Source organism: Arachis hypogaea, chromosome 7 (genome assembly GCF_003086295.3).
Source record: "Arachis hypogaea cultivar Tifrunner chromosome 7, arahy.Tifrunner.gnm2.J5K5, whole genome shotgun sequence".
Classification (NCBI taxonomy): Eukaryota; Viridiplantae; Streptophyta; class Magnoliopsida; order Fabales; family Fabaceae; genus Arachis; species Arachis hypogaea.
In genome coordinates, this window is record NC_092042.1 from 57,234,274 (window position 1) to 57,258,998 (window position 24,725).

A 24,725-nucleotide genomic window follows, 5' to 3' on the forward strand; every position below is an offset into this window, starting at 1 on the left:
CCCTTGCTTCACTCGGAAGTTACCACTTTCACTAGCCTTTCTTCTTATAGCTAGACATATCATAATGATTTAAGATATAAGTGGTGAGATCGGAGGCTTAGAAGTATGAAATTTGGCTTTTAAAACTCAAAAATCAACCTTGGGATGAAAACAGGTCTGCGCGTACGCGCACTCTACGCGCACGCGTGGATGGCCTCAAAAACTTCATCGACGCGCAAGCGTCATGCACGCTAACGCGTGGATTAAAAATTTGCCAATCGACGCGTACGCATCAACCACGCGTACGCGTGGGTGTTCTCATGCCCCAGGCACAATACTAGCACAGTTCTGGCATAACTCTCTAGAAAATGGCTGGGCATTGGGTGCAGCACCATCGGCGCACCCGCGCACATCACGCGCACGCGTGGATGGCATTTTCGGGAATAACGGCGCGCACGCACCAAGTGCGCCCACGCGCAAGGGGTCATTCTGCTAAAAAATTTCTAAGTTAAAAGCTGCAGAATTCACCAATTTAAACCCCAATCTTCCAACGGACATAACTTCCTCATTTTAAATCGTTTTCACCCGTTCTTCGAACGGCACGGACATCCCGGATCCAATTTCATTTCTAAAAAGATTTGGTACAAAACAGAGATCCGTAGTCCAGGTTATGTCCCGCCAAAGTATGCCCAAAAGCCATGTTTTTCATAAAAACCACAAAGTGCCATTTTCAAAACAAGCCATTTCCAACTCTTTTCAAAATCAATCAAAACATGCCATTTTCATCCCTTTCCTTTGAAATCAATCAAAATACATCAATTTCAACATCAAGCCTTCTCAACTCACACATTGACACTTTACCACAAATTACAAAATCACTATCTCATCATTTTAACCCACTTCACCCAAGTGGCTCAAACTCAAACATATTGACATATCATATACTCTTCCTCATGCCAATTCCAACAACACCAATCCCAAAAAATCATTATTGTACACAATCAACATCATACTCACCATAAACATGGTTCAACCCACAATTCAACCATAACCAATCATCAAGCATATATCACAACATGCATATTTCTCATACATCATACCACCAAGGCATCATTAATCATCATCACATATATGACCACATCATATATATCAACAATTCAATAACACCAACCATTCAATGCCTATCTTAGGGCCTCTAGTCTAAGTATTTCCTACCACATTACATATTAGATACGGGAAACCGAAACCATACCTTAGCCGATTTTCCCAAGCTCCACCGGAGCACTTCCAAATCACTTATCCACAAGCTCTCAAGGCCTCAACACCTCCAAGAACAGATTTTTCACCACCAAATCCCTTTTTCAAGCTTTTCAAAATCACCAATCAAGCTCCAATATTCACATATACACAACCTAAGCCACAATCATCATACCCATACACAACATCTCAAAACCCAAACATCATGAAACAACAAAATTACACTAGGGTTGAGAATCTTACCACACCCAAGGTCCAAGGAGACAAGATTAACCTTCTCCTTCAAGAGAGTTGGGTCCTATAACATCAAAGAACCCAAAATCTCAACATTTCACCCATGAAACTCGAAAATAAGGGCTTGGATTTCGAACAGAAACACGTGGCTTACCTCAAGATTGATTGTATGAATTTTGTAGAGCTCTCCGCGGTGAACGCGTGGCCGTAAACGGAGCGGCAATCGGAGCTCTAGATCAAAAGTTATGATGGTTTGAAGATCAACCAAGGGAGAGAACTTGAGAGAGTGTTCTTCCTCCCTTTCTTTCTAATTTCAGCTTGTGTGTGTAACAAATGAGGAGAGAGAGTGCTGAAAACTAGGGTTTTGGTTAAGTTATGTTGGGCCAAGGGCCCACTTTGGGTCCAATTGGCCCGGTTTGACCCGTTCGGTCCAATCTTGGTCCGATTTCTATAAAATTGGTACCGAAATTCTCGTCTCAATCTCTTCTATCACATTTAGCCATAAAAATCACATTTTAGGCTTTCTAGAATGAATTCTCATTTATGGGTTAATTAGCCGTTAATTAACCGGGTTTTACAAAAGAACACTTTGAGAGTTGGAGGATGATACCTCTAAGAAAAGACATGCGAAAAACATGGTTAGTGAAATTCTTCTCAATTATATGGAATATCTGGTTGTGTAAAAATGAACTTATTTTCCAGAATAAGACAATAGATGTGGTAGATTGTGTGGCTAGGTCGTTTTATTGCTCTAGAGATTAGTACAAAAGTTAACTCATGTTGTTGATGGCTATGTCGGAGATGACATATGCATTGCTAATTTTCATGTAATATCTCTTTGCATGCTCCACTGCGTGTGTTGAACTTGATTCTTCTTTCAAAAAAAAACTCCATAGCCCCAAATCTAAAAATCTTGATTGACTTTGAAATATAACTCACTTGTCATCATCGCCTAGCATCTTATACTTTCCAAACTTAACATAACCTTGCCTGGGTGAGACAGAAATTCGAAAAAATAATTGCTTTATACATTTTTTCGCCGCACTTTCCTAATTTCTGTAATATACTATTTTGTAAATCCAATAAACTCGTTGAAGAATTTACAAACACTCCAATTTGCTTTTTACTAGAGAACGTTAAACCCTTGTGTTTTCATTAATTTTTTTCGATGATAAATTAACAAAAACACACTCTGAATCATCTCCTTCAAAACTATCAATTCATCTATGGCTTGTTATACATCATACTCGTTTATTTATAGGCTCTTTTGTCTTCATAAATCGTCCCAAAGTCTTAAGCTTTATGTTTTTGCACGCAAATCGTACTAGAGTATTGTGGGGTAAGGTTTGCAAGTTAATCGTTCTAGGGTTGTTATTTTTTGCACGTAAATATTGCTATCCCCTAGCGATTTAGGTCAAAAAAGAGTAACTCATACTACCTTGGGATAAGTTATATACAAGTTCAATACCAAAAAAAAAAAAAGTTATATACAAGTTGAAAAGCTCAATGTCCTGAGACAATTTACGTGCATTTCTTGAAAGAGTTCCATACATAAATCATCCTAAGATGTGTGGCGTTTAACATATTGTCTAATACACAAAACCTTGAGATGATTTATATATTAATAGGTTTAAGAGATTCACATTTTGAAATTTCATTTAGGACAAAATCCACCTTCAGAAAGCCATGGTTGCTTTTCTCCAGATGTCTTCCAGACATAAAGGCAACGCCAGAGGGATGGATGGATTCATTCATAAGTTCATTTATGTATTTTCCTTAGTAGCAATGTTTGGCTGTGAAATGTTATCAGTTGTTGACTCAGAATATGCAAAGTGTAATCCTGTGTGATATACTAAATAAATACGTCTTGCTAGTTTTTTAGTTACTAGATCTAAGCTTTTCCATTCGAACAAAGGCCTCCCTCTAAAGTGCACTCAGATTAAGCATCATTAAATCAATAAATTCTATTACGTGAGAAATTCAATGGTACTTAACTAGTGACCTTTGCACCTTATCAACGGAAAAGGACGCCTTATATTATCTTGCTAATTATGGTTAAAAAATACGCCTAATTTCCCTTATATACACATACTATATTACGATGCTACCAATACCAAAGTTGTAAGAAGAAAAAACTTGTTCACCATTCCTTACTGAATTTACATGGTAAGGGGTTAAAAAATCCAACTCCAGGAGGAATGCAAATCAGCTACCCCAAATAAACTGGAAAATGTTCCTGCTAGCAGCCGCAGGGATTGCATTGTTACTCCGTGCTCGAAGCATGTCCTCTTGGGCACAAGAATTACCGTCCTAACCACAACAATGAATTTCAAAAAAAAAAAATGGGGACGGTGTAGTTTGATGATAAAGAATAAAAAACGAAAGAAAAAGTAGCCATATTATTAAGACTATAGGAGAGAATATAATTTGTAACACACTAATCAGATGAGTTGTTTCTAGAGAGGAAGTAAATGACTCACGAGTAGTGAGTAGCCATGAGCAAGAGATAAAAGTGTGGGGTACAAATCTAAAACCGCCATGGCAACCTCCTCTGTAACCTGTGGAACCTGCATTTTTAATTTTCCAGATGTCAAAATAAAGAGCATCTATTAAGTACATTGGATGAAATGGGTAGGACCAATAACTACTCATCCAACTTAAAAAGAAATTGCATTTCTTTGTGAGAAACAAGCATGAGAAAATGTATTGCTCAGATAAATTACGGCTGTCAATCAGCACCTGAACATCTAGGAATTTCTAATTATATTTTTTTGAAGTAAATTATGTTAAACTAGAGGATCGCAAAACTGAACCAAATTGAAGAGCTTGTGGTTTCTTATAATTGCTTGTAAACCAAGAGAGCATGGTGCATCCGTGTGTTTGACACACGTTACTGTCTAAAATAGACACACAAATGATGCACATCATACATTATCCACATTTGACCAAATACTTTTTCTTTTTTAGTTCAAAAGCACTTCAGCTTGGACAGTACAAATACAGTTTAAAAAAAGTGTCAATAAAATTATATTTTAAAATTTGTCAAATGAACTTTAGCAACAATATCAACTATTGACACAATGAATTATATATAAAATACTAAGATTTTAGGCAGAGCCTCAAAAGTAATAAATATTGGAAATTTAAAATGAAAATATATAACATATATGTCATTTCTATCTCGTCATTGTAAAAATTTGGTATATCTCTCCAAAATGTGTCTTTATGCCATTTTGCTTTCATCATGTACACAGAATTGGAGGAGTATTGGGAGGTGTTAAACCAATGTGCAAACTGGTAAACTTATTACCTGTAAAGCACAAGACACTTTGTTAAGTTGCTATGTTTGCGTGTCAAACACATTTCGGAGACGACGCTCCTTTGACATGTGTGTCTTCTGTGCGTAACTGTCTTAATAAAAAACAAAAAATACTTCTCCAAAAACCTCTAAACACATCTAAATACTATCACTTGTCCGCGTGTCTAATACTATTCTTAATCTATATTCTTGAAATGAGTTTAGATATCATATATATTATTATTTATCAATTACATAATTGAAAGAGATTAAAAACATTTTAAAAAAATTAATTTGTGCTTTAATATTAATAGAATATCAAGATATTGTTATGATTTATTTAAAAAATACTTTATATTTTATATATATCGTGTCACTGTGTCTCCAAAAATTCAAAGTCGTGTTTGTGTATCCTGTGTTGTGTCAGCGATCATGCTTCATAGCTTGTTACACGAACACGAGTGAAGAAATAGCTAAACCAGACAATTTTATGCAGATCCCAATTTTATACCTATGCAATACTTTACAGATAACACTTTTCGGTGGTTCTGTTGTTAATGTATAGAGGAACTCTAATCCTCTGTCTTGTGTTATTCATCTATTCATCTATTTATCAAGACATCAATAAAAAGCATTTTCCCACTAGGTGAGTTATGCATATATACTACCTACGGGAAAGAAATATATATAACCAAGGCTGTCAAAGACTTCCTATATACCACTCTTAGATACCACTCCCGTTCCCCTTCTTCCTAATACCTCATGCGAACTCATGTTTTCCTGGCTTCCCACCTCCATGGTAGAAGGCCAAGGTTCCAAATCCCTCTTCTTCCCCTACTCATATCTTCCTCAGTCTCACGGTTCACTAGAGCAACATTTCATAAATTAAAAGGATACTCAAAAGATCACAGATACAACAGTTAGACAAAATAAACAGCCATTAGAAAACAAAACAAAATTAATTTTTGAGATGGTTAATACCTGCATAAGTTGGATGGCAAATACATCACTAACTGTCATTTTTCCAGAGTCTTGACACTGTTTAATAAATTCATCGAAAGGAGGACATGGTGCAAAACCTACAACATGGCCTTCAAAAACTCTTGACTTGTAACATTGAGAAATTGCTTGGGTAAGATAAGCATACTTCCTGAGAGTATCACCTAAACCACTCGTCCTCTGCACATCAAATCCCTCCAGAATCTCTGTTGTAAAACAGCTGCAAATGGCAGATTGAAAAGGTCTGAAATGGTGAATAATTTTCGCACAAACAGAAATTTTACATGCTTGCAACTTTTCTCGAGTTTGAAGCACCCTTGATTATCAACAGCAAGACAAAGTAACCTCAGCTAAAGCAAACGTTAGCATCCCATAACTAACTGGTAACAAGACCTCATTTCAACCAGCTCGTTAACAATCAATAAGATTACCATCCAATCCGTTACAAATAATAAAATGCTGTGCAATCAAAATCTTGTCAAGAACTAATACTTTCAATTATCATAGACAAGAAAAAAGCAGACAGAGGTAGACAAAACTGACAGTTAATAAGCCATAACACTGCAGGAAATGATGAGAGAAGTAGATAAATAACACTGAACTTGGTTTCTAGCCCCTGCATTACCAAACACATTAATTTAACATAGAAACCATACTTACGCAGTTTTTATGCATTCAGCAGCTTCGGAAGAATTTGGGTCACCTTCCACTAAATATATCAGCTTCTTCAATCCACACCTCTATCAATGTGCAATTGGAATGAAACATTATGTGGGGATTGGCAAGCTATGTTAGTATAAATATCAAAATATATAAAAAACTATTAGTGACAGCAACAGCGACAGCAACAGCGACAGCAACAGACACATTATTCAGTGACTATACAATTATACATGTATAAACAATTCTGACCATGAAAGAAGGAATAATTACCAGAAGCCTTAGTTTTTGATCCTTGTAGCGGTTATCCCTGATTGAACTGCGCAAATCATCAATGTTTTTCCTCTCAACAATAAAATCCAATACATATTCAGTCTTAAGAATTTTATGACGTGCTATCCAGATCCCATCTCCAACAGGCAATCGTCGTACCTGGATGAACCAATTTGAACATGATATTTTTTTTTTTCAATCTTCTAAATAGAGTGAATTCAATATGTAAATGTATGGGTCATTCAAGTCCAACAAGAAAACACAAATAACACCTAATTTCTTTGAAATGACATAATTAGTTGAAAAAACTAGACTTGAGTTCCCAATTTCCATTAATAAAAAACAAAATAATGGTAATGGCCTGATGGGATCATGGTAGCATACCACAGGTACATGATATGATGAATTAGAAGCAACAAAATTATTTAACTTCTAATCTGATCATGGTTGTATATATATCCTTGACGAACGCTAATACAGATTTAACTTTACAGGACTATCAAGATTGACATAGTTCATCACTAACTATAGTACTTAATAGAATAAACACTAATTGTAAGCTTCAACAGCAAAGGCCTCTCTCATTGCTTTATCCCTAATATGTGTATTACATGCACCTTACTACCTTAGATTCTGAAATGAAGTCTCATCATTTTAGATCCCTTTGGATAAAACTTATGGTATCATTGGAGAATCATGGATTTGGGCTATGGATTTGTTTCAATTTTTGCTTAAAAAGTTCGAAGGTCTTGGATTGTGGAAAGAAGCAAAAGATCCTATGGAAACTAGGATTTTCAACTCCTTTCCAACTATTGATTTTAGGGCAAATCACACCAACCTTCCATGACGTTTATCTTAACTACACTCCACCCGTCTGTAGAACAAAAATGCCCCTCTCTTTTTCTCCCAACCGTACCAAACCAACCCTCTTCTCTCCCCACCACCCTACAATCTCCTTTACAACTAGTGCAACACAAAAATACTTCATGATGAAGCTTCTATAGTGGCAAGACTCTGGTATCTTATGCACCAGCACCACAGCACAATAAAATGACACAATTAAAATTGCAAACTTAAAAATTAAAACAATACACCAATTTTTTCCTCAGAAGCAATATGAACTACAGGTAAAGACATCAAACTCACCTCTATTTGGATTTTGAATTGGATCCGAATTTCCTCAATAATTTTCCTAGATCGAGATCTAAAAAGTACAATGTTATTTATTTGAAGTCATTAGCAACAAGAAAGTACAAGATTGCCACAAATATGATAATTATAGTTACGTGACAATGTCTAAAGAGAATACTAAATCAGGTATATAATATAGTATCCTGATTGGAAAGGGTAACTTTACATATGTTACTAACCCTTGAGTGGCAAATTGCTCCCGATCATCCAATATTAAAATCACTTGATATACCTCCTCAAATTTCTCACCAAAGCTCAAGGGTGGAACACTTAAACTGGTCATCTTTGATGACAGCTCATCCTTCCTTGGCATTTGCACAGAATCAACCTAATGTTTTCATCAAAACAAATACCAATTCTTAGACACATTTTGAAGACAGCAAAAATCATAGCAAACTACAATATCTAGAATAACTATTAAGCAATATCTCACAAAGTGGGTTCAGCTACAGACCCAAATAATGTCAGAGTCATCTTTTTTGTTTGCCACCCAAAAAAATTAACATCTAATTATCTAAATCTCTTTAGTAATTTCACCTATGCCCATCACTTTAGCTGTATACATCAACATAATAAACTGCACATGCCATACACATTAGCTATATAGCCATAGGTATAAAACAATAAAATTATCAGTGTAAAGCATACCTTCTTTTCATTGAGAATCTTATCATTTTTTATTTCTTTTTATTTTATTTACAGCATTCAAAATTCAAAATGCCGATAACAAGGAGATCACATGATCATAGCTTAGAAAAGACCATTTACATCGATCAGGGCTAGGAGTTCATGAGGTTAACACAAGGCTGTTAGGTCTGCCTTTCACAACGATGAGCATGTCAAATGTCATTCAAAGCATAAAACTAGAAAATGAAAGTATAAAAATGTTATAAATTTTTAACTGAGTGAGTGAGAAAAGATTCAACATTGGCAAGACTGAGAAACTTGAAGAACAGTTTAAGACTGGTAGTACGATGTACAAAAGCCAATAGGTGTTTGCAGCTGCATACTGATGTTCCTAGACTTTGTAAGCCTCTGGGAATTTTTATTTAATAAAAATATAGAAAACCTCAAATTCTATAAACAAGGAAAGCCTTCTCCCATGTTATCAAGTTCTGCAAACAGCACATATAGGTTTATTTATTACTTTACTTTATCAATTTTAACAACTATATTGGATGTAATGGAGGAGTCAAGGAGAATGTTAAATCCTACTATCCTAGAATAAAATTATATTTGACCCACCTTATTGCTATATCAGCAATTTCGTAGCACCTCTTTTAAACAGATGAGTGATGACTAAATGTACCCAAAAATAAAGTGTAATGCTGTTTTAAGTTAAAGGAATATTACATGATGCTTAGATAATATATTGTACCACTCATGCAATCGAAACAATGTCTGTACTTATGATCATCTCCCTTTCCATAAGTGATATTATTGGCATAGTATCGCAATCTCATTAAGGATTTATGCTCATTAAAAATTATGCAGAATGTCAAAAGAATTAAACGATAAAAAATTTGGCAAATGGAACAAACCGTACAGCTGATGGGCAAGCTCTCAAGGGGAAAGATGGAATATCAGAAGAGAAATTTGGCACATGGTCATTGCAGGCTGAACTTGCAGTTCTGCTTTTGTTTCCAATGAGGTCTTTGGAACCTGACCATCAATGACAGCATGCTGAGATATGGATTTCATCAGTGATTTGTGCCATTACTAAATGCCAGGGACAAAGAAATACCAGATAGAACAGTATTAGCACTAGTATCATGGCAATCATTTATAGCTGTCAAAGACTTTGGATGTGAACCATAGATTTGCTCCTCTCGTAGATGACACAAAACAGCCGGCCACAAAGATGAGACATCTTCATTTGGATGGCTTCTGGAAACTTCAGCAAAAGAACTAACAATTTGTTCCTTTGAGAAACCCATGCGTGTGAACTATAAAAGAAGATTCCATAAATAATCGGGGAAATACTACATGTCGAATTATCAGGTGAAAGAGGAACAAACTGCAAGTGAGTGAGTGACACATAGCAAATGAATTAAATCATGCAATCTTTGTGCTTGAACTTCATGGAAAATATGGAATTAGATGCGGGACGTATCTGAGGGGAGTAAGAAGAAAATATGGAATTAGATATTCAAAAGTGAAGAGAGTTGTAAAGATATAAAGAGAACAGATAACTATTGAATAAGTAACTTCCATTAGAAGTGTGTTTAACCAAATGACCCAATGGTGGCTGTTCTGTGACTTTTACAACCCTCTTTACTTTAGGAATTTAGATCTTCTAAATTTTGAATTTTCACTTGAGAAGGTAAAGTGTGATCTCTCCCCCTTAGATAGTTTTTCTCTGATATTTTCTTTTGACCCCACCTATAAATGGTGAGAGATTACACTTTACATTCTAAAGTGAAATTTAAAATTTAGAGAATCCAAATCCTTACTTTAGAGGATCCAAAAATTATAATGTCATTTTGGCTTACGTCTTGCAATGAAAAAGCTAGTTGTAGGCTTGTAGCTACAACCAAATGATCCAATTGCAGTTTTGATAAATTCATACAAGACGACATGAACAACAAATCATTTTGTGTAACACAAAAATCAGATGCAAGCATCATTTCAACACTTTTCAAACGAACAAATATATGAATAAAAAGCAACAACAGAAGCAAAAAGAATTCAAAATAGGAGGAAAAATACCTTCAAAAGAGATTCAAGAGGAACATCCATTGGCTTCTTTTGTTGTGTCAATGGTGACATAACTTCTGATTCCAAATCATCACCATTGACTTCCCTATCTGACATATTAGATGGAGTATCAACAGAAACAGACTTTCCTTGACATTCTGCCATTCCAGACCTTGAAAGACAATCACATGCTGCTGCCTTACCTTCTTCAGTTAGCATGTATCTGAAAACAAAACATAATCATCTTCACAAAGATGCAGAATTTGAAGACCACCACCATAGTCAAGTAAAATGACTAAAAAGGAAACATTTTGAAATTTGCTGGTCTTGAAGAAAAAAGGATAAAATTAAATTAAAAATAAAACTTTGTCTCTCTTAAACTATAAACTATATGGTATATGTATCTTAGCTCTGATAGGCAATGCATGCTTAAACAAATTACAGCCACATTGTTCAAAGGGTAATGTATTACCAAAATAAATGCCTAAAAATATTTCTAAGCATAACATATGCCACGGTCAATTGTTTAAGAAATAGAAGTAGATGAAGGGACAAACATGCTCAGCGCCACAAAATCTAACTTTATCAAGCAATTAACTACACATTCAAAATAATGAGGCTCCCTTAACCAGTTGATTTCAATATGTTAAATATGACATAAAATATTTAGGAAAAAGGTTTACGTCCAAAACTAATATCTCCTAGTCAAAGACAAGATGCACAATAGAAAAAACATACTTTGCTGGACAACTTGATTTTACAACTAATCCCTTATCTATCAAAGTCTTCATACAGTTCCATCCACTATACCAATCGCGAGGAGAACTTCCAAATCGTCCAGGTTTTCCCTTCCCTTTTTCTGGCCTGAACATTCAATATGTCAGTCAAAAGTTACATAAATTTTAGTACACTAAGACATTAGTCTAATTGGACAGAGAAGAATCTATATTGAACATACGCAATTGGCACTCGAGATAGACCACTAGCTTCAGCAGCATCAATAAGTTCTTGTTTTCGCATAAATTCTTCTCCACTTACAGTCCTCCTATTAAAACAAGAATAAAACTTCAAAATAAGACAAATTATACCATGATGTTAAATGTGGTTAAGGTTTCAAAAATGCATCAGTAATTGAAGCACATGTACCTGTAAAGGGTTATCAACAGAGCATATGCCACAGAGTTCCTCTGAGGAACATAGCGCTTCATTCCTCTATTTTTCTTTCCTATAAAGTTGAATAAAAAAGGAAAAGATGAAGAATAGAACAATGGACCGAAATATGTAGAGCCTACTCAAGGTGACAGAAAATAAGAAAACTGCATAGCACACCTATCCACACGCACCCTTTCTCTTCAAGTCTTCTGATTCAGAACCTCCTGCACCAGTCCCAAAAAATCCCTGCATGAGCTTCAAGATCATTTTCCCCACACCCCTGTTACACAATCACAAAAGCACAAGGAACATGAGATTTGTACATTATAAAAGGCAACATTATATCAATCTACAAACACATCAATGAGAGAAAGAGACAGACGAATAAACTAAGCACTTTTAACACAGACCATACCCCGCTAGAAATATAATCATCCATGTTGCTTTTTTTTTCTATCAGATTAAACTTTTCGGAGAGGTGGAAAAGAAAAATAAAGCGCGGCATAGAGAAGGATTGGGATTTTAAAATACGTACTTGACCTGAGAGAAATCTTTGATGGTTCGAATTGGGATTTTAGAGTTACATACGTTAAAGTGAGCCTTAGAGAGGGTCATCTCTATGTTATCTGAAATCCCTTTCGGCTGATCCGCCATTTCCTTCCACTTGTTCGCCATGTATGACGCCAGTTCTTCGTTCTCCGCGCAGCGAACCCCGGTCGGGTTTTTCATTCTTGTTAAGTTCTTAAAATGCGGCTAGGTTGGAACGGGTTTGCACAGAGGAGAACAGTGCACAAAAGCAGCAAGGAGAGAGGCACAGAAGACTGGAACAGAGAGCTCTCCGCCACTGCCGCTCAAGTTGTCGCCGTGAGAGGGCTACCAAGTTAGAGAGGGAATTTTTTCAAATCATCAAATAAGAAGATCCATCCTTTTTTTTTCCTTTTCGGGGGCATAGATGAGGAATCGGGTGCCGGTGGGATTTTTTTTTTTTCCCTTTATGTCTATTGTCTAGGAAAATTTTTTAAATAAAAATAAGAGTTAGAACAATTCCAATGTTAAAACTTTAATTCTAATTTTATTTTGGATCTCATAATATTTTATGTTAGTATCTGTGGATCATATATTATAAATAATAATTTAAAACTAAATATATAATTTGTTACTCTAGTATTTGATCTCAATTTAATTTAAATTTAATATTATTTTTAATTATTTAATTAATATAATTATATAAGTGACAAATTTTTATTAATTTTTTATCAAAATAATATTGTCTTTTTAAAGTGAAACTAATTTTATTTCATTTATTAATTCTAATATAAATTTCAATTCTAAATCTTATAAGTATCAAATATAATACTCCAAAACACTCTATCTATCCGAGTTGCTATCAAGTGATTAAACCTTGTGCACAAATTTGACTAACTTGGAGAATAACTAAAGGTATGATTGGTTTAGGGTTTTAGTCATAAAAATGCACGTTCAATTTTCTTGAACACCTCAATTTTTTGTCTGAAATAACTCAAAGAGAAAAAGAACAAAATTGTGGTCGAAAAGGAAAACAAATGCGTTAGTGAAGGAGGTGACGGTGATGGTAGTGATAACGACAATGACAAGAATCTGTGGTAGTAATTGGAATGAGAAAGCATTTGAATGTTAACAAATGCGTTAGTGAAGGAGGTGACGGTGATGGTAATGGTCGTGGTGGTAGTGGCAACGACAATGACAGTGATCGTGGTGGTAATTGGGATGAGAAACCATTTAAATAACAGTAAAGACTTGAAAATTGAGGTGACGGTGGTATAAGATTGAGATTATAATTAGAGATTAAAGGATCTATTTTTAGATTTTTTTCATTTTTTAAAAATATTTCTTTTCCATTAACAAAAGTAATCACAAAAATTTTTACTTAGCATAAAATTATTAACTTTTAAGAATAAAAATTGTATTTTTCTAATAATATTTATGAAAAAAATATATTAACATTAAACCTCTAAAATTCTTTTGAGAATTATTTTACAAGTAATTTTTTTTTGGACAAAATATTTTTGTTGTTAGTAAATTTTTATTGTATCTGTTGTTAGCAATTTTATCATTTGAAAACATTTTTATTGGTTTACCATAAAAAAATCCTAAAATACAGAAGATAGTCAAGGGAGTAATATTAATAGAAAATAGAAAATACCAACTATTTTACACTTACTAAAATAGACCAAATTAATATCTAGAGAAAAAGACAAATCAAACCTGACTTTTTAGTTTGCAAACATTTAAATCCCTAAAAATTTAAAAATACATTTAAATTTCTAACCTCTTTAAAGATACAACAAAGATCACGTTTGATTTTTCCGTTAGGTCTGACAGACTCAAATGAACCTGAAGAATCAATATGTTTAGGTTTTGAAAAGATCAGAAACTTAAATATATTTTGAAATCTTCAAAGATTTAAATATCCGCATATCAAAATATCAAAAAATCAATGACCTATTTGTCCTTTTCTCAGATATCTAAGTATAGGTTGAAAATTTTTATAAGTGTCAGGACATTAATATCCCTAGTTTCATTCAAACTTACAAAACTCTGTTTCCCTCCAACTTTGAATCGTTAAACCCATTTGAAAGGCAACTCTTGTATGCATTAATCCATGGAGGGAACGAGGAGGAGGAGAGAAGCGGGCGAAAGGAGAGAAAGGAGGAAAGAGGATAGAGAGAGGGGGGGGGGTTGAAAGTCCAGATGTACACATGAAAGAACAGGCTTCACCGCCTCCTCATTTTAGATCATCAATGCTGAATTAATAGTTTTCCAAAGGCGGTTGATTGAATTAGATTGTTTTGGGAAAATGAGATAAAAGAATGCCAAGCCCCCTATTTGACTATTTCCCTCCCCCTCCCTCGGAGCTCCAAACTCAAAACAACCCGGCTATAAACCCCAATACATATAGACAAAATATGCAATATTCAGTTATTCACATCATCGCAGCTGTTTCAAGAAAGATATAATTCATTGGCAATGTGGCATTTGCCGCACATGTCATGTTCAAGCATTGCATTTCAACCGATGACATGATCCAAGTGCAAAATCCTTTTTGCTGAAAGTGACAGTACTCATGGAACCCCGAGGGGAATTCTATTCAACAGTTGATCTTCTCTGCAATAGATTGTCTTGGGAAGAACCATGCACTGCAAAGTGGTGATACAACATTTAAGGGACGTGCTTATCAGTTAAATTTACCAAGTTCCATCTTCTTCTTGATAGCCCGTTGACCGTGATAGATAAATGAATCTAGTATTCCAGATACAGTGTAAACACCTGAATGGAAAAAGCGAACAAAAAGCATTGATGTGACAAGATCCCGACAAATTATTTTATTCATGTCCTGAACGTATTTTAAATGCAAGAGTAGAGAAGAGTAGCTGAAGATCTGGTTCTACCTCCAACTATGGCACAGACATTAGTAAGGAAATGCAAGAATGAGACAGGTTCTTCTGTAAAGGTAACCTACAACATGTCGAAAGATAACACAAAGGAATGCAGAGAGGGTGAGGAGTACTGAGAAAAACAGAGCGCCTAGTTGCAACCATGATTTTAATATAACATATTTCAACTTCAGTTGAACAGATATAATATTAATATTAACTATAATATATTGTATGAATCCACCTTAATTGGAGAAAGGTCATAGAAGAAGAAAACTCCAGGAAGGGACTGGAATCGGCCCACATCTCCGGTCTTGAAGTGTTCTGTCACAGAGAACTACATGAAGAAATTCTAGTTTTCATTATGCTTTCCTTGTTAGAATGCAAAAATCAGTGAAAAGTGGTATTTATAAGTTCAATAACCTGGTTTGTTTGGATAGTATGTCCTCTCACATCAGAGTAAACAGTAGGCACAACCTGAGAGACAGCATGAAAGGGACGACAAGAATCAAAATTTGGTAAGTTTCCAACGAAAAAGACAGTGGTTATGCAATATTTCACATGTTGCAACAAGAATAACAAAATCAAGTACCCTTTTAAAAGACAATATTCAGCAAACAAAACATAAACTGTGCATTGATTCCATTATACAGCAAGTACACCATTTTGGTGATGTAATTAAAAAGAAAATACTAAGAAAAGTAAGAATATAAGCAACATCGACACACCCCCCCCCCCCCAAAAAAAAAAAAGGGGGGATCAATTTGTACCATATCCTGATGTAAAAATGGATGTTACAATTCTGCTTTCTTTTTCCCAAACAGAAGCAAGAATAAATTGCTCTTGGTTGAGGTTTCTAAGATTCATTCATGCATTATATTCTTCTTCCTTATATTGGACAAGGACAGGTTCATTATTTATATTCTTATCGGATGGATTTGATCACATACATCAATGTTCCTGCCCAAGTCACATTTGGATTATGCTACTTCCAGAAAGCAAATGTGAGCACACCCCCTCAAAGCAGTTCTATCTTAGAGTCCATTCATTAACCATAAGCTTTATCTTGGTCCAGTCCAAGAATCTACAATATCTTAATATCCGATAAATTGCATCTACATACTCTGCTTTCATTCATGTAGTATAGGGTTCCTAAATCGGGAGGTCTAATGCTGCCAATTGATAGAATGGAACTAGAAAGTAGGTAAGAAATAGGTAGTAGAGAAAAAAAGTGGGAATGGACATAGCATGCCTTCCCCCCAATCAGAGATAGAAGACGAACTGTTAGGGACTTGAGTATTATGGGGTGCCTAAAATCCTACATCGTGTAGTATGAGATGCTTGATGTTATATTTAAAGAGTGGTTCTTCCCTTTCAATAGCTAGTTTTTAAGGTGTGGTTTCCCACTTTCCTTAAGCACTTAACAATGGTAACAGAGCAAGGTTGTCGGCACCATGGAGAGGGCTACCTATAGTCTGGATTAAGGTGAATATCAAATACTAATAGCCGGTAGCAAAGTGGCTACCAATGGGTCAGCATCGAGAGTGAAGACGTTGTGGACGTTGGCTCTCCAGTCTCCAGGGGCAATGTATTGTTAGGAACTTAGGTATCCCCAAAATCCCACATTCGGTAGTGTAAGATAGGATGCTTGATATTGTATCTAAAGAAAGTGGTGCTTCTCCTTTAATAGCTAGCTTTTTTAAAGTGCAGTTTCCCACTTTCTTTAGATACTTAACAAGAACTTACAATTTCAAGGCTATCAGAGAAAATCTTCTTGTCCTTAGCTTCAACTACAAAAACCTCCCCTCTCCCCCCCCCCCCCTTTTCTTCCCCTCCAAGAAAAAAAAAAAAAAAAAAAAACAAACAAAACTCCAAACTTCCATCTTTCTTTGATAAGAGACATTAATTAGGTTGCTACACCACCCTATTAAACTACAGGAACATAACAGATAACAGCCTTCTGAACTTTGAATTTCTGTTCCATTCATTTTTATTTTACAAACATGCCACATCACACATAACGTGAGGGATAAGCATAATTTTGAACCACAGGAAGTCCACACGTATATACATACATATAAAATTGTACATGCTTCAAATATACATTACTTAAAAGCTATCCAGGTTCCAGAGTTAACGAATTCAGGAGAAAATAATTAGTTAATTCATTCATAAAGCACACAAGGAAATACAATGATGAAGTATATTGGATATTGATTTACTCCACATAGCAATTTGACAATTTATTCTAACCCTAATCTTAATCGAAGTTAGTAATTAGGAGTATGCAGATATATAATCTAACCTTAATAAAATATTGATACATCCCACTTGGTGTTTTCTGAGTCCAATGTGCACTGAAAATTCATAAGGTGACAAATTATATAATTTCAAAAGTCGATTTTTACAAAATTTTAATAGGATTTGAGGTTTTCAGAACAAAAGAAGCTCACCGATCAAGAGGATTCACTACACCAGGAAAATAATCACCAAAAGCTAATCTGTTGATGTGGTGACTTAACTGTATCACATGTAAGACTATTTAGTCTCTTGAAATATGAAGTGTCATGATTGACAAAAAAAAAAAAAATATTTCCAGATCATGCATAGTATAAATTGCAATTAGTTCACCAAAAAGGAAGGTAAACAGATCAGCTCTTACATTAAACGAGTCCTTTTGAAAAGCCAGCAGATCATGTACATGTACACCAGATTGCTGAAAGCTTTTGCCCGGAGCAAAATGAAAATTACCTGCCACCTTATTTACTTCCAAGAAGCCATATATGTTGCATCCTTCACCGTCTTCTTCCTTGATTCTTTGCAAGAATCCTTCCCTTTTGCACTATGTGATGTACAACAACAAATAAGCACCAAACTAAATTAACAATTTAATTTTAGAATTGTTATTTGAACTAAAAAAAATCATAAAATGCAGATCATTGTTGAAGATACAGCTTAGAGAAATACAATATTTATGCTAAATACTAGAAGAAGGGGAAAATAAAAGGAAAACTATGTAGCATCCATGGAGCAAGTTAATTTGAATGAACACATGGCATTTATAAACAAATTCAAGGTGAAAGTCACCAAGGAAAACAGTATCTGTCCTTAGGTATACTAGTGCCGTGACCTTGTTCTGAGAGTGCAAACATCAGGGAATAATGCAGACTCCAACAAAATGCCACAGGATGCTAAATGCAAAACTAGTTGTTGGATATCATCTTTATCAAACAGCTTTATACCTGTGGCCAAGGAATGATTACATAACCATTTTGGTTATCATATTCACCATTTCCACATATTTTACAAGTTACAACCCAAACCGAAGTATAGTGATCAATAAAAGACATGATTACCGCACTATGAAATGTTCAAGAACCAGCTCATCTTATAAATTTTCGGTTACCAGTTAATTCCAAACAACACAGTAAGCATCTAATTAGAATGGAGAGAAGAGATCTGTTAGGACATGCAGTTTATTTGATGATGAAAACCAGGTAGTGAACCATCTCCATAAAAATGCTGTTAACTTCCTCCAACACAAGCTGTAGAAACTATTTTAATTGGAATTTCCAAATACAACATATATAAGCACAACATCGCAAATGGATCACAGCTTTAGAGTTCCATTATTTTATTACTACAAAACCTGTTCTATAATGCAAGCAGCCAGAAGAAAGGTGAAATTTGGGATTCTAATATATACACATAAATATAAAATATGAACAATGCCACTTGCCGTTTACATGGATGTTGGCAAACATAATTGTGGTTGATGCATTCATATAGACAAACCTGATCAATTAAATCTGGATTTGAGACTGCCCAACCTTTTTTCCGATATGCTTCACGAACATCCTCACAGGAATTACAACAATCATCATCTGACTGCAAATACGAATATAGTCCAAGATTAAGGAATCATCAAACTCGTGATGCAAGGAACATTTCGAAACAATATGAAACCTGAACTGGAAAAACCTAAGCTAAGATAGCGGCCTAGTGCATGAGGTTCTATCCCAGTAGGGTGAGGGTCTAGAGATGATAGAAAGGCTGTCTCTAGGCAACAACCTTCCAAGTTTTGTAACGGCTTACCTCAGAACCTATGATAAGATGGGAAGAAAACTGCATGGACTTGACCTTAATTCTGCTGCCTAAATAAAAGCAGTTTTTCCAGAACAAACATATGATGCCCCTAAACTTTTGGGAGCATACAGTATTGAAAGTAAATAAAATAAAAAATCCAGATACCTTGGTATGCGACCTAGCCAACAAAAACTCCACTCTATACCCCAATAATCAATAAATAAAACAAGGCATTAAATTCACGACATCCTTATAAACCGTAACTTTGGACACCTTATTTTAAATCAGGCATACCTCTTCTGCCCCATAGCAGGAACCACAATAAGTCTCATTGTGTTCTAGCCTGCCTCCATGCTTTTGCAAGGGATTTTCAATCTGCGCAAATAAACATTATACGAAAGCGTAGTAGAAATGGATTCAAGAATTATATCATTTTTATAAACTACTATAAGTTAAGAAAAACAAAAGGCACCACCACTAATATAATCCAGAAAAGTGAAAATCCTAAAAAGCAAAATGTATCTTATAGAGTCAACAACGAACATGAGATAAGGCATGACCACATGGGATGGTTAAAATTTGCTAAGCTTAGCAAGTTGTTTAATAAGAACGCACAAAAATAAAACTGAAAGACCCTAAGTTTATCAACTATCCAATATCAAAATATGAACAATAAAACATCTTACCTTGGGAGAACCAATTCCATCTTGCCTTGTACCTATTACATTGCCTTGAGTATCTAACCTTTTCTTGATTATATCATGTCTCTGTGAGTTACATCAAAGACATATAAAGTTGTCAGAAATCAAGCAAGAGGCAGCGCATGACATCTAAACAACGGATAACCCAATATTCGTTACTCTAGTCTAGTGAAAAACCTTAACTGCCAAGCACTAACAAACTAAACTAAAAACAACTTCTTTTCTTTATGGTACTTACTACATCGAGATGTTGCTCTCCACTAATGTCCATTGCATCAACACTGAGCATCGAGCATGGTAGGGCAGGAAAAGTAATATCAAACTGCACATCCAAAGAAAAAAAAAAAACGAAGACACCAATTACTCTATGCAACAAACAAACCTAACACTACGTTCACATTACACAACCAAATAAGTCAAATTTAAACCAAAAAGAACAAAGCACTTGAATTTACAAAAGATAAGAATAACAGTCCTGTGAGAACAAACATTCCTAAAAAAATGAAGGGTATTGAGAAAGAGATAAAGGACGTTACATTGATACGCAGCGTTTCACCTCTAGAAGTATCCACAATAAGCTTGGTCTCAGTTGAAGCATGCAGATACAATCCTGAACACAAAAACAATAAAAACAAAAATCCAGTGACATTAAATAAAGAAAAAGAAAAGGACACCGAAATTAATGGAGGAATTAACGGCGTACGAAGCTCGGAGATGAAGAGCAAGATCATGAGAACGGAGGAAGCAAGGGTAATGACGCCGCCGGAAAGTGTTCTGCTGTAGAAATCCTCATTGATTTTAGGGTAAGCGTCAAGATTACGAAGCTTGCTCATTATGCTATCCATTGTTGATCCCAATTTCGACTTTTCTTTCCTTTTTTTTTTCGAAATAAGTACCAACAATCTAAGATCCAAAGGTCATAGGTGTAACCTAAACTTTTTTTATTATAATGAAAAGGAAAACAATGGTGATTGTTTGTTCCGAGTTAAACACCCCGTTGAATCAATGTTCTTCCGATTTCGGATTTGTTTCGGGGCGTCTTCAATCGGATTCAGTTTCTCAATGTTTTCCCCTAATTTCTACGAACCTATGACCTCTGACTCTTGTTTTCATTAGGTGCTGAGAGGTTTTTATGTTTTTGTTTTCATTTGAAAATGAAAATTGAAATTCTTTGGCACCATATTTTGCTGTTTCTTATAAGATATAAAAATAGAGATGTAAAAATTAATATTGTTATATTTTATTTAATTATTTATTTTTATTTTTTTATTCAAAAATTTAAAAAAAATATAATTATAAAAAATTAATAAAAATAATAAAAAATAAAATATATTTTTTATTAATATTTTTATATCTTTTTGTTAAAATAAATATAAAATATATTAATTTAATATTTTAAATATAATATTTTTATTTATATTTTATCTATTAAATATAATTTTATATTTCTAGCTTTTTATATATATATATATATATATATATATTCTAATAGAAGATTTTTAAGTTAGTGGAATTTTAGCATGTGAATTCTCTCAAATACGGTGTCATTGTTCATCCTATGTACATTCTTCTAGCTTTATCTTGCTTATGGAGTCATGCATACAATACATAAAGTTTAGCTTAAACTTGCATTTCTCATTTCTTATTTCTCAAAAGATTTCATGCTTCCTAAATTTTTTTTGAAGATAACTTGTTTTGGAGATGCATTTTAATATGTTATACACAAAATTTATTTGTCACCTTTTTTACTATTTTCTATCACTTGTTAGAAAATAAATGATTACTTTACATTTAAGAGTAAAAGATAAATAGGTCTTTCATCTTTTTAAATACGGACATTTTCGTTCTTCAAGATTGAAAAATACATTTAAATCTCTCACCGGGTTAACCACCAAAAATGCCTCTGAATTTTTTAAACGCTGACAGAAATGCATCCAAATTTTACTATCGACAAAAATACTTTTAAATAATTTAAAAACATAACAACAATATCCAACAGTAAATATATATTTTCAAAAAATGCTTTAGAGATTGAATTTTGATGTGATTTTTTACAAAAATAATTAAAAAATGAGATATTATTATTATTAAAATTTGATAATTTTTTTCTAAGCATATAAATTTTTTGTGATTTTTTAAAAGTATTATTAGTTGTTAACAAAAAAAGTACATAAAATATATATACTCAATGAAAAATTATCAAATTTTAAGGATACTAATATCTCATTTTTTTTAATTATGCTGACAAAAAATTGTATCAAAATTCAATCTCTACTATATTTTTTAAGAAATACATATTTAATGTTAGATAATCTTGCAAAAAAAACTAACATTAAATTTGTATATTTCAAAAAATACATTAGAGATTGAATTTTGATGCAATTTTTTGCAAACATAATTAAAAAAAATGAGATATTATTATTCTTAAAATTTGGTGATTTTTTGTCAAGTATATATTATTTTGTGATTTTTTAAAAGTATTATTAGTTGTTAACAAAAATAATTATAAAAAATTATATATTTAACAAAAAATCACAAATTTTTATGTATAATAATATATTATTTTTATAATCATGCTTGCAAAAAATTGCATCAAAATTCAATCTCTAAGATATTTTTTGAAAAAATATTTTTACTGTTGGGTATTGTTGTTGTGTTTTTAAATTATTTGAAGGCATTTTTGTCGATAGTAAAATTCGAGTATATTTTTGTCGACGTTTGAATAATTCGGGAACATTTTTTGTGGTTAACCCATCTCTCACCTTATAAAACGCGTCACAATTATGCCCCTCCGATGAATTGGATGGGGAACAAATTATTAATGGACAAATTAATCCTTATACTTCATTAACAATTTAAGTTGACAAGAGTTGAAGGATAAAGAAGAATGGGAATGGTGAATGCATGGTCCAAGCAGCAGCATTAAATCAAATAGAATCTTACTTGACTCTTCTTCTTTTTCATTGTCTTCTTCGTCATCACTTGATTAAAGAAAGAATGTGTCCAATCTCAGTGTTGGTGGTTCTGGCAGTTCTATCAGCGGCAGCAGAGTCACTGAACCAAGAAGGACTGTTCCTGTATGAAATGAAGGTTGCCATGGAAGACCCTCATTCCATGCTCTCCAACTGAAACATCAGAGACTCCACCCCTGTAAATGGTTCGGTGTCACCTGCCACTCTGACACCGTTGTCACCCTCGACCTCTCCTCTGCCAACCTCTTTGGCCCATTCCCCTCTCACTCCCTCTGCTGCCTCCGCAATCTCACCACCCTCACCCTCTTCAACAACTCCATCAACGACATTCTCCCCTCTGACATCTCCCTCTGCCGCTCCCTCCTCCACCTCGACCTCTCCTAGAACCTCCTCATTGGAGCCCTCCCTCATTCTCTCTCCTTGCTCCCCTACCTCCGCCACCTCGACCTCGCTGGAAACAACTTTTCCGGCCCTATCCCTCCCTCCTTTGGAGCCTTCCAAAAACTCCAGCTCATCAGCCTTGTCTACAATTTTCTAGAAGGAACCATACCACCTTCCCTCAGCAATATCACCACCCTCAAGATGCTCAACCTCTCTTACAACCCATTTTCACCAGCTCCGATTCTGCTGGAGCTTGGTAACCTCATGAACCTTGAGGTTCTGTGGCTCACTCAGTGCAACCTCATACCCGAATCACTCGGTAACCTCAAGAGCCTCGTCGACTTTGACCTTCCATTCAATAACCTCCACGGTTCCATTCCCGCTTCGCTCACCGGGTTGACTCTCTTGGTTCAGCTCGAGTTGTATAACAACTCGCTCTCCGGTGAGTTACCCAAGGGAAAGTCGAACCTTACCTCCTTGAGACTCGTTGATCTGTCTATGGACCAATTTCATTAACGATTTGTTCTCCATCCACATCATCAACCAAAATGGACAGCTCACTCTATATCCCTCCAAGTCATCATTTTTCGTTGCCATTTTGAGCTTCAACTCGACGGAGGGGCATAATTGTCACGCGTTTTATAAGGTAAGGGATTTAAATGTATTTTTCAACCCTGAGGGACAAAAATGTCAACGTTTAAAAAAGTTAGGGACCTGTTTTGTCTTTTACCCTTCTAATTAACTATGGATTTTTTTAAATAAATAAAAAAGTATTTTATTTATTTAAATAATTTTAAAAATAATTACGAGAATACGTAACACATCTTATTTTGTTTATAATGTAAACGAAATAAGTTTACACATATCTCGTTTACAATGTGCGACGTATATATACATATCGTTGACAGCAATATTTCAGGCCCTATTTCCAATCTTTCGACCACTCTTTCCTCTCTTATATTCTTTTCTGATAACGTGTCACTCGTTCTATCTTATCTCGTTTATAGTGTAAATGAAATATGTATAAATTTATCTCATTTATACTGTAAACGAAATAAGACATATTACGTATTTTTGTAATTATTTTTAAAATTATTTATTAAAAAAATCCAACCAACCATGGGTTTTGATTTTTTCATGCATGCTCTTCAAATAACTAAAGGGTTTTGCTAGGTAGACAATGACTTTTGTAAATAATGTGAACAATGAGCTCTAGAATTGACTCAATAAAGTAAAAAAATACTCCACCCCAAATTACCTCCTAAACCTTAATATTAGGATAACCATCTGTACACCTAGTGAATTGAACATCTGGCCATTGTTAACTGTGCATGAGTAAATCGAATCAAAAGAAATAACCATCAAATTAAAAATAATGAACATAATCATCTGCATATCTATTGAATTGAACATCCGACGTATCAATTGTTCA

General features: G+C 34.4%; 2 protein-coding genes across 8 annotated transcripts; both read right to left on the reverse strand.

The window, feature by feature from the left end:
- Positions 1-3,419: 3,419 nt before the first annotated feature.
- Positions 3,420-12,723, reverse strand: LOC112703163 (crossover junction endonuclease MUS81). 7 transcript variants are annotated; one of them, XM_025754494.3, is made up of 15 exons: positions 12,276-12,723; positions 11,932-12,020; positions 11,735-11,813; positions 11,547-11,633; positions 11,327-11,452; positions 10,601-10,811; positions 9,636-9,837; positions 9,438-9,553; positions 8,071-8,219; positions 7,847-7,904; positions 6,701-6,859; positions 6,428-6,507; positions 5,750-5,987; positions 3,951-4,037; positions 3,420-3,780 (listed from the first exon to the last, which is right to left on the reverse strand). In XM_025754494.3, the coding sequence occupies exons 1-15, from the start codon at positions 12,467-12,469 to the stop codon at positions 3,676-3,678; spliced, it is 1,980 nt and encodes a 659-aa protein (XP_025610279.1). In that variant the 5' UTR covers positions 12,470-12,723; the 3' UTR covers positions 3,420-3,675. The 7 variants fall into 7 exon arrangements, with proteins under 7 accessions (XP_025610279.1, XP_025610283.1, XP_025610281.1 ...); XM_025754498.3 differs by having other exon boundaries at positions 11,918-12,020; positions 12,276-12,721; XM_025754496.3 differs by having other exon boundaries at positions 12,281-12,706.
- Positions 12,724-14,473: 1,750 nt separating this feature from the next.
- LOC112703164 (uncharacterized) lies at positions 14,474-21,136 on the reverse strand. The gene is made up of 13 exons (XM_025754499.3): positions 20,644-21,136; positions 20,477-20,550; positions 20,179-20,262; positions 19,926-20,006; positions 19,534-19,614; positions 18,949-19,041; positions 17,816-17,995; positions 17,607-17,674; positions 17,459-17,510; positions 15,577-15,630; positions 15,398-15,490; positions 15,169-15,235; positions 14,474-15,046 (listed from the first exon to the last, which is right to left on the reverse strand). Exons 1-13 carry the CDS (start codon positions 20,783-20,785, stop codon positions 14,955-14,957), a joined length of 1,161 nt encoding a protein of 386 aa, XP_025610284.1. The 5' UTR covers positions 20,786-21,136; the 3' UTR covers positions 14,474-14,954.
- Positions 21,137-24,725: the final 3,589 nt, after the last annotated feature.

Coding starts and splice junctions, on each gene's coding strand:
- LOC112703163 (XM_025754494.3), bottom strand. CDS start 12,469: ATGAAAAACCCGACCGGGGTTCGCTGCGCGGAGAACGAAGAACTGGCG. Junction 7,905..8,070: donor GAGCAATTTGCCACTCAAGG/GTTAGTAACATA, acceptor TGTACTTTTTAG/ATCTCGATCTAGGAAAATTA. Junction 6,508..6,700: donor ATCAAAAACTAAGGCTTCTG/GTAATTATTCCT, acceptor GCACATTGATAG/AGGTGTGGATTGAAGAAGCT.
- LOC112703164 (XM_025754499.3), bottom strand. CDS start 20,785: ATGGATAGCATAATGAGCAAGCTTCGTAATCTTGACGCTTACCCTAAA. Junction 20,263..20,476: donor GTGAAACGCTGCGTATCAAT/GTAACGTCCTTT, acceptor TTGGATGTGCAG/TTTGATATTACTTTTCCTGC. Junction 20,007..20,178: donor GAGAGCAACATCTCGATGTA/GTAAGTACCATA, acceptor TGTAACTCACAG/AGACATGATATAATCAAGAA.